Below are 9,250 nucleotides of genomic sequence, written 5' to 3' on the forward strand. Positions count from 1 at the left end.
TGTAATTAATATTGTCAACTAGGATTTCATATTTCTTGTTTTTATTGTATGTTTTCTGCTCATTTGGTTCTAGTTAGTATCAGGCCTCATTTTTTGTTAAATAAGCACTGCCACGTTATTAATTAATATGAGACTTTAGTTTGAGTAGTTGAGGGAAGGATAGGATTATAAGAATTGAGAAAGTTAGATGACTTGATTGCAAGAAGAATCGAACCACATAAATTGACTTAATTGAAAAAAATAGAAGTTAGAAAATTAAATCACACGACAATTGAAATTTAGGGTTTTATTGTTTTGTAAAAAATGAATAATTTGAAAAATATTTTCCTAAAAATTATCGCTATATCGCTTATGAAAAAAAAAAATATTGTTCACGAAAATATTTAGACAAATTTTATCGATAATAAAACACTTTTAAGTGATTGACTATTTCAAGTGATACAAACGATTATTTTTATTAAAAATGTTTTTCGAATCATTTGTCTTTTGCAAAACAAATGGAGTCCAACTCTATTCGTTTTATGGAAAACAACTTCAAGAAATCGTTTCCGGATTTTCCGACGTTTGGCTTACGGAAAATAATTTATTAAGGAATTAATTTTTCACTAATGAAAAATACATTCAAAAGTAAGAAAAATAGTTTTCGCTTTCTTCATATTTCTTTCACCTTTAGACCAAACACTTTCTTTAATCAAACACTGTTTCCTTTTCTTTTTTTTTAAAAAAAAGTTTGGTAGAAGAAAAATAGAAAGAAAGAAAAGAAAAGAAATAAATAAAAATTAAAAAACCGATTTTTTTGATAATTTTCCCTAGAAAATTAAATCAGACACCAAATAGCTGAAAATATTTTTAACTCATTTTCAAGTTTTATTCAAACATTGAAAAATATTGTAATTTTTTAAAAAATAACTTCTCAAAAGATATTTTTAAAAACAAAACGAAAGAAATCCTAACAAATTCTACAGTCAATTATGAAGGTAATAATGATCTCGATTTTGCACTTTCCATGTCGGTAAACGTGCTTTGTTGTCCATCTTTTGCTTCAACTGAAGATAACATTGAAATCCCAAAACAACTCCAACCACAAAATCTGTTCTTTTACGGCAAGGCTTCCCCACGACCAGAAAAAAAAAAAAAAAAAAAAAGGCAAGGCTTCCGTAGATTTCCACGCGCTGGGGCCGCGCACGCGCGAGAGAAATCTCACCTGGACCCGGCAGGCAAAATCTTAGCTGTCGGTAGACCACGGGGCCCACACGTCGGTCCCACGTTTATCCAACGGTCACCACCTCGGTTCCGACACTGTTGCCCTGCCGACCTGGCTACGGTTTCGATACGGAGAAAGGAAAGGAAAGGAAAAGGGAAGTCATCTTGAATCGAGCGACGGGTCAACCATGATTACTTCGATGTCGGTAAGGAGTAGGAGGAGCGGCCGCGTTGCTGGCGCTTTCCACTTGGACCTCTCGACGGTGTCTCCGTCCCGCGCCATCCCATCCCCATCCCCATCTCCTTGATTTCAACGCCCCACCGAAGGACCCGAAAGGAGTCTTGAATTTGAAAGCTTAAACCCCTCGCCCCGCCCCCCTGCTTAGGCTCCTGCAAATCTTCCCGGTTGATCACGTGTTTAATGCAGATTTGGCCGGACGGCATCGATCTTGACCCCCAAAGTAGAACTTTTTCGCGACATACCCTTTTGGGTCGCCCCAGCAGAGCGAGGAGGAAGAGAAAGGAGCCGCCTTTTCACGTGTGGAGGGCTGAATCTGAGACGGGCAGGTCGCGTCTTGCTGGTTTAGCGCATTTGGGTTGATGGGTTTTGTCCTCGGGCTCGTGCTCGGGATCACTCTCGGGCTCGCTCTCGTCATCGGGTTCGTGAAGTCGGAGAATGCCCGATCCAGGCGGCGCTCTCAGCTTGTCAGTAGTCGCGGTTTCTTTACTGATCTGGAGTGCTGTTGATTTCTTTGCGTATATCTTCTGATTTTTGAAGTGGGTTTGTGCGATTCTTGGTTTTTTTGTTTTTTTTCATCAGGCGGCTGCCGTTGCAGCTTTCTCCAGGTTGACAGTGGAGGATACGAGGAAGATCTTGCCACCTGAATTTTACCCTCCGTGGGTCGTCTTCTCTCAGAGGCAGAAGTTGAGTTTATATCTCTCTTTACTTTTCCTACATTTAGCTCCTATGGTCGGTGGTTTGCTTGAGTTAGGTTTACTGATTCGATCAATTCGTGCTTCTACAGTTGGACTGGCTCAATTCTCTTCTGACCAAGATCTGGCCTTATGTTAATGAGGTAGCATTTCTGGGTCTCGCTGTTTATTCCCTTGAGATGTATAATTTCTGGGCAACAGTTTGTTTCTCATGAGGTGGTGGGGTTCTGCTGTTGCAGGCGGCATCTGAGCTGATAAAGGCAAATGTTGAGCCCATTTTGGAGCAATACACGCCTGTAATATTATCGTCCATCAAGTTCTCCAAGTTTACTCTGGGTACCGTGGCTCCACAGTTTACAGGTGGGTTGATCCGACTTTCTCTTTAGAACTTGGTGTTGTATACTCTGTTTTTTGTTGTGCCTTATCCAATCAGTGTGACCTATTTACCTTTAAGATGGCATGCGATGAAGCAAGAATTAGTCTTAATTGAAATGAATGCATTCGTCTTCCAGAAGCCAGTTGCTGGGTATTTACAAATTTGGACCTTGCCGTCCTATGACTTTATTCCGAACTCATGATGCTTAACTTCGTCTTAGTCATCCGAAAGCACCTTAATCAAGAGATACATAAATCTTTCTTGATTACTCAGCAACAACATTCTTTTGGACAGTCTCGGAGTTGGACCATAATTTTACATGCATTTGATTGTGAGGCCTGATGATGAAATAGAGAAAGATGTCTGTTTGAAACAAGTGCTACATCATTTTCAATGCTTGGCTTTTGTTATTTTCACTTACATCTACATTGGCTCCTGCAATGATGGGGATATTGCTCAGCTTCTTGGTGATGCTATTCATAACAAGGGATGGAGAATACTATCTCATCCTGCCGCTACTTTTTCTCCAATAGAAAGGGGGCTGCTTTTATGGTTTATGTCAATAAGGAAATAAAATAAAGAACAGGGGTGATGCGTGGAACATAGAGAGTGAAATATTATTTTGAATCTGTCGGTAAGAGTTGCAGATGCCATATCTAATCATGGATGCTGCTTCCAGGAGTTTCAATTATTGAAGAGGGGGGCGATGGTGTGACTATGGAGTTGGAGATGAATTGGGATGGAAATCCAAGCATTATACTGGACATAAACACTAGACTTGGAGTAGCACTGCCTGTGCAGGTAATTTTCATGTGCTTGCTGAAAGCTGTTTTTCAATAGGATCGCTTTTTAAATTTTTTGCTGATCAAGCGTATTGGTTTCATCCCTACCATCCTACATAATTGTAAGGCTTACCCTTTAGGTCCGTTTCCCTAGAAATTTCTGTTTGGAAGTGCTACATCTGCTGCATTTAACAATTGCAAGAAAATAGGCAACTCATAACAAGTTGCTACTTACTATTACAAATGGTTATACAAATGATTCAATGTAAAATTTGGTTAATGATTTTGACTTCTTTTCTCATCACATTAAATATGACATGATTTATGAATGTCAAGAAGTTGCATATTGTCTTTTAGTTTAGGAGATTGAGATTCGTGATTTGAGTGTTTTAGAAAATAATCAAATTTTTTCTTTTGAGTAGGTAAAGAACATTGGATTTACTGGGGTTTTCAGGTTGATGTTTAAGCCGCTTGTGGATGAGTTTCCTTGCTTTGGAGCTGTATGTTTTTCTCTCAGACAAAAGGTGCAGCATCTTCCCTTTTATCCTTGTTTCTGCTGATGGTAGGATAATTGCTAGTTCACGGATCTTTTAAAACTTCACCTATCCATCTGCAGAGTTAGAGATTAAATTGGTTGAGATGTATTTTGCCAGACCAAGATAATCTAGTTTTCGTTGTCCAGTAAGATAACCGCTTCTATTTTTTTTTTTTTTTTTTTTTTTCCTGGCCAATGATAATCTAGTCCAGTCTATAATCTAGTTCATCTGGACTTTTTGCTATGTTTTGTTTTCTTTTGATAATTGGTCAAGCATATTCTATTGAATACTGCTTTGGATGTGTGCCAGTTAGTTACACAACTTCCTGCTACTACTAAATCTCTCTGTCTCTCTCATATGCAAGCACAAATTTAACTGTGCCACTCACATGCTGGACATTTTCCCCGTATAAAGGGTAATGTGCATGATCCCACTCATTCTAATCCTCAAATTGCAGAAAAAGCTGGATTTAACATTAAAAGTCGTGGGCGGAGACATATCTACAATTCCAGGACTCTCCTCTGCAATTGAGGTGAGCCGAATTGTCTCCTTTCTCTTCTATAAGTACCTCCTGTGCCATTGGGATTGGTAGAGTTATGACTGATGATGTTATCCCAGGACACAATACGTGATGCTGTTGAAGATTCAATTACATGGCCTGTTAGGAAGGTTATTCCTATACTACCTGGGGATTATAGGTATGTAAACGCACGGACAAGAACAGCTGAACATCTATCTGATTAGACAAATTCTCTGCTGCCAGCACTTCATATTTATTTCGCATTCATGTTGGAGAGAAGTGCTGTGTGCAAGTTAATATGAGGAAAAATGGGGTCATGCACCATCTGTTATGATGCATCATGGACCAGATAAAGAAAGAGGTGAATGTGGGAAATCCCAGTAAATGTGAAGCAAATTGAGATATAGAAGAAATTTAATGAACTACAAGTTTGGTTCACTGACTCATTTTTCTTCGTTAGAATGACAAACCTCATGAGGACTTGTCAAGATATGAAGTGGATTTAGTGTAGGTAGAAATGCATTCAAATAGCAGGTAACGGAATAATCTCCTTATGAGAGGAATGGTTAGAATAGCAGTTAGGACATCCCTTACAAGCTATTGGTGATTGGATCTGAGCTGCCTCATTCTTCTTTAGCTTCAATGAAAGATGGAAAAAGATGGAAAAATGAAGAATATATTCTAGGATCAACATCAAAATATTTAGGTCTAATGTGGGAAAGTCCTAACAATGATATCGCAGATGTGGATCGAACCATTTCTAGTTCTTCAAATAGTATCTTCTTGTATGGAGCTTGCACATGCGATCTTGGAGAAGATAGTGCTTGAAAGTAATTTGATAAAGAGGAATGCTGAATTACAACTTGTGTGGTATAGTTGTTATTGTAATTTTAGCCTCATGTTAATAGTATATTGATTCTTTGGAAACGAGGTTGCAAAATTTCAATGTTTGTCCTTATGCTAGGAGGGTTAATACCTTTTCTTGTTCAGTGACCTAGAGTTAAAGCCTGTTGGAATGTTGGAAGTGAAACTTGTCCAAGCAAAGGAGTTAACAAACAAGGACCTCGTTGGGAAATCAGATCCTTACGCTGTGTTGTATGTCAGGCCTCTTCGTGATAGAATGAAAAAGAGCAAAACAATTGTGAGTTCCTTAGCAGTTGCTTGGTCCTTGAACTCTTTAATTTTTGAAACTAACAGTGGAAGAACTATTTTTTCAGAACAATGACTTGAATCCAGTCTGGAATGAACACTTCGAATTTATTATCGAGGAAGCATCTACTCAGCACTTGGTGGTTAAAATATATGATGATGAGGGATTCCAGGCGGCTGAGTTGATTGGGTGTGCTCAAGTACAGCTAAAGGACCTTGAACCAGGTAAAGTAAAGGATGTGTGGTTGAAGCTGGTCAAAGACTTGGAAATCCAAAGAGATACTAAATACAGGGGGGAGGTGAGAATACGGGTTTTTTGATAAATGTTTCATAGTCCTTTCTTTTTTCTTTAATCTACTCTTCGACCTTTATAGACCCCTGTCTATTTTTTGTTCCTTCCGCCTTTTCTACCATCCAAACCATAATATAAGGAGAAAATGGTAGAGTGCAAATAAAGGAACTTCCTCTGCATCTCCAGACCCCTAGTAGAATTGCATACATTTTGGCTGCCTGGCACACTTATTGGTTTCTTCATCATCGTTTCTCAAATTGGCCTGGCTGTTTTCTGAATTTCGTACTGCTGGAAAACTTGTATAAATGCCCATCTCTCGAGCAATTTTCTGAATGTTGAAGAAATAGCAAATTCCACTGGCTAAAAAATCAATGTGATGCTATTTGTGGGAAGTGCTATGCATGTCATTAGAACTAACTTCTATGTATTGCCATCATGACTTTACTCTTCTCTTTTCTGTATCATGAGCTAAACATATTTCTTGCAGAAATGAATTATTTATCCCCTCTGTTATGCTCAAAACCTAGGTGCATTTGGAGTTGCTGTACTGTCCCAACGGGATGGAGAATGGTTTTACCAATCCGTTCCAGCGTGATTTTTCAATGACCTCTTTGGAGAGGGTTCTAAAAGGTGGAGCGAATGGTCTTGAAGTTACTGAAAATGGAAATGGAAATATGCCGAAAAAGAGGGATGTAATTGTCAGAGGAGTACTTTCTGTCACTGTGATATCCGCCGAAGATTTACCACCCTCAGATCTGATGGGCAAAGCAGATCCGTATGTCGTAGTGAGCATGAAAAAATCTGGATTGAGAAATAAAACCAGGGTCAGTTTTTTGTTGTGCATGCCTTTGATTGTAAAAATTTCCTGTTTGCTTTTAACCTTCAATAAATATCTTTGCATCATCGCTAAAAAAATCCGTCGACTTTTCTACTTGTATATGGCATACCTTATTCTTTTAATGAATAGCTAAGACTGGTTCTATGAAGAATTTATGCTTTAATCTTCGTGTTCTGCCGTATAAATACTAATAAACAGTATGACCTTCATCAAGTTAGAAAATCCATGCCAATAGGGTAATTTCGGACATAAGAGATTGTCTTGTTTTGCTTTCTATTATTTCCAAGCTTCTAACAAGGACTCTTTGTTTTTCAGGTTGTGAATAACAGTTTAAACCCTGTTTGGAATCAAACATTTGACTTTGTTGTAGAAGATGGCTTACATGATATGCTGATTATCGAAATCTGGGATCACGATACATTTGGGAAGGTAACATTGCTCTCTTTTATTGTTTTCTTTTTTATTATAAGGATCAAATTAGGGCAATTTTTTGTTTCGGAATAACAACCAGAGAAGGAGAATTGCGTGTTCTAAGGACCAGCTTTTACATGCCCTTTATTTGGTCAAAGCTTTGGATTCTCTAGTCTTTGTCTTGTCATTTATTTTAAATTTCCAGATTATATTTGGGTAAGTTCGACCAGGAGGAAGTACTTCACATAGATTGGATAGTGGAGAATTCTAGTTTTCAGCCTCGTAATTTCAAAATTATGTTTAATAATGGGCCATAGGGTAGACAGAGGCGAATGGAGACTTACGAATTGATACCTATATATCATCATTTGCTTCACTGTTAAACCAAAAAACTATAGATTTCAGTTTGTTTATTGTTGGTGCCTGATATCCCAAACCTGCACCAGTGATTGACACCTTGCATCATAGGGTGCTTAAAGAAGAATGGGTATCCGTTCCCTTTGTCAACTTATACATGGGAAAACAATCCATTTCCACACCTTTAAGATTCTCAAAGAATTCTACTATGAAGGGGAACTGAGTCATCTTTTCTTGTTCTTACATGCTTTGGTTGGTAAATTCTTGCACATACATGGATACCCTATATTTGGTGGACTATGTACTATCGTTGAAAATTGATTTATAATTGGTTGTTTTCATGTTGCATTCTTCTACTTGGAAAGTGATGTGAATTTGCCGACTGGATTGTTCTGGGACTAAGACATGCATTGTAGTTGTAGCGATGTTTGTCACAACATGATAGCTTTGTCAGAGCAAATTTTGGTCTTAGTCCTTCGAGTGCACTGTTCAAGGTATTTACTGTTTCGTCTTCTTATCAATTGTGTAGGATTACATGGGAAAATGCATATTTACGCTGACTCGAGTCATATTGGAAGGGGAATACAAAGATAGCTTCCCCGTGGACGGAGCCAAATCTGGTAAACTGAATTTGCACCTCAAGTGGATGGCACAGCCGATTTACCGGGACTCATGATAAATTCCTTGTCCTGTCCAAGGGATCGAAAATTCTTTGGCCTGTGAAGGCTGGGACGATAAGCTTCCCATATACGTTAATGAAGAAAATAGTGGCAATCGTTTAGTGGTAAGCTGATCAATAAAGCATGTGGTTGAGTGGGGTGCTGAGGGAGCTAATGGTATAGTGGTGTAAATAATCTCTTTAGAAAGGATTGGTCTGTTTTAGATTGCTGGGGTTTCGTCGGAAATACATAGACAGTTTGGAGAAAAATAACGAGATTTTGAGACCTCATTCCGCACCCGTCTGTCTTTCCTATTCTTTTATCTCTATTTTAGGTTTGACGTCATATTGGTATTTCAGGCTTTACTTTCGCCACCCTTTCATTTCAGGGAAGGAGGTCCAAATTTTATACCATAAGAAGCTTGTGAGCTTGCGATACATTCTCTTTCCCCTTCCCACCAAAATCTCTGGTGCACATTTTCATTCAACTTTGAAAGTGCGTTGGATTGTGGTTCACAAGCTATGGATGATAGTCTCTTCTTCATACTGATTTCGTCTGTCCTACGCACTTAGTATCGCGAAGTTTACCTCATCTTGCTCTACTGTCTCTTCCAAGAGAGCAGGGGAAAATTGACACGCGACTTCACATAGTGTCTGCTAATTATTTTTGATATAAACATTCGCTTGCTTCGGTCTTTGATCGTGTCTGCGAAGTCGGTATAGACTTGCGTCACAGAGAGTTCAGAAGCAGCTCGACCGAAACTCCTTAGCCCTACAAGTAAATTCCATAACCTTACCCCTTGGATTATGATGTACAAACAAGAGGCACAAAAGTGGACAGCGCATCTTTTCAAATCTTACACTCACATACCATGCATCTATGGTATCTTTACATCATATCACATCAGCACATGTCAGGTCAGCATCCTTACTCAGAGGTTGAGATGGATGAGAATTGCATCTAATTCAAATTACGGGGGTCGTCTCAATCTTGGGGAAACATCTTCGGAATCCTGTCACGACTCTCGATGGACATACAAGCTACTACATAGTAAAAGACAATTTCGATTCATGAAGAGTATGCATTATGAATGTTAGAAGAAGCCTTGGATCAAGTGAATTTTACGTGAAACCAACTGGATCAGCTTCAAAGTCCAACTATGGTAGCCTCACACCAACCTTGTTCATATAAAAG

The 9,250-nt window shown here is 38.7% G+C and overlaps 1 protein-coding gene across 1 annotated transcript; it reads left to right on the plus strand.

The window, feature by feature from the left end:
* The first annotated feature begins 1,344 nt into the window (after nucleotides 1–1,344).
* On the plus strand, nucleotides 1,345–8,493 carry LOC104445407 (synaptotagmin-5). Its single transcript, XM_039300634.1, has 14 exons — nucleotides 1,345–1,409; nucleotides 1,631–1,908; nucleotides 2,024–2,128; nucleotides 2,229–2,279; nucleotides 2,376–2,496; nucleotides 3,192–3,313; nucleotides 3,717–3,818; nucleotides 4,288–4,362; nucleotides 4,449–4,528; nucleotides 5,341–5,491; nucleotides 5,568–5,798; nucleotides 6,319–6,615; nucleotides 6,945–7,058; nucleotides 7,927–8,493. Exons 2-14 carry the CDS (start codon nucleotides 1,804–1,806, stop codon nucleotides 8,071–8,073), a joined length of 1,701 nt encoding a protein of 566 aa, XP_039156568.1. The 5' UTR covers nucleotides 1,345–1,409; nucleotides 1,631–1,803; the 3' UTR covers nucleotides 8,074–8,493.
* Nucleotides 8,494–9,250: the final 757 nt, after the last annotated feature.

The sequence above is a fragment of the Eucalyptus grandis genome, chromosome 8 (assembly GCF_016545825.1).
Source record: "Eucalyptus grandis isolate ANBG69807.140 chromosome 8, ASM1654582v1, whole genome shotgun sequence".
Lineage (NCBI taxonomy): Eukaryota > Viridiplantae > Streptophyta > Magnoliopsida > Myrtales > Myrtaceae > Eucalyptus > Eucalyptus grandis.

Bases quoted from the DNA above. Each gene is read 5' to 3' on its own strand.
- LOC104445407 (XM_039300634.1), top strand. From the start codon at position 1,804: ATGGGTTTTGTCCTCGGGCTCGTGCTCGGGATCACTCTCGGGCTCGCT. The intron at 1,909-2,023 runs GTCAGTAGTCGC...TTTTTTCATCAG, and splicing joins CCAGGCGGCGCTCTCAGCTT to GCGGCTGCCGTTGCAGCTTT. The intron at 5,492-5,567 runs GTGAGTTCCTTA...CTATTTTTTCAG, and splicing joins TGAAAAAGAGCAAAACAATT to AACAATGACTTGAATCCAGT.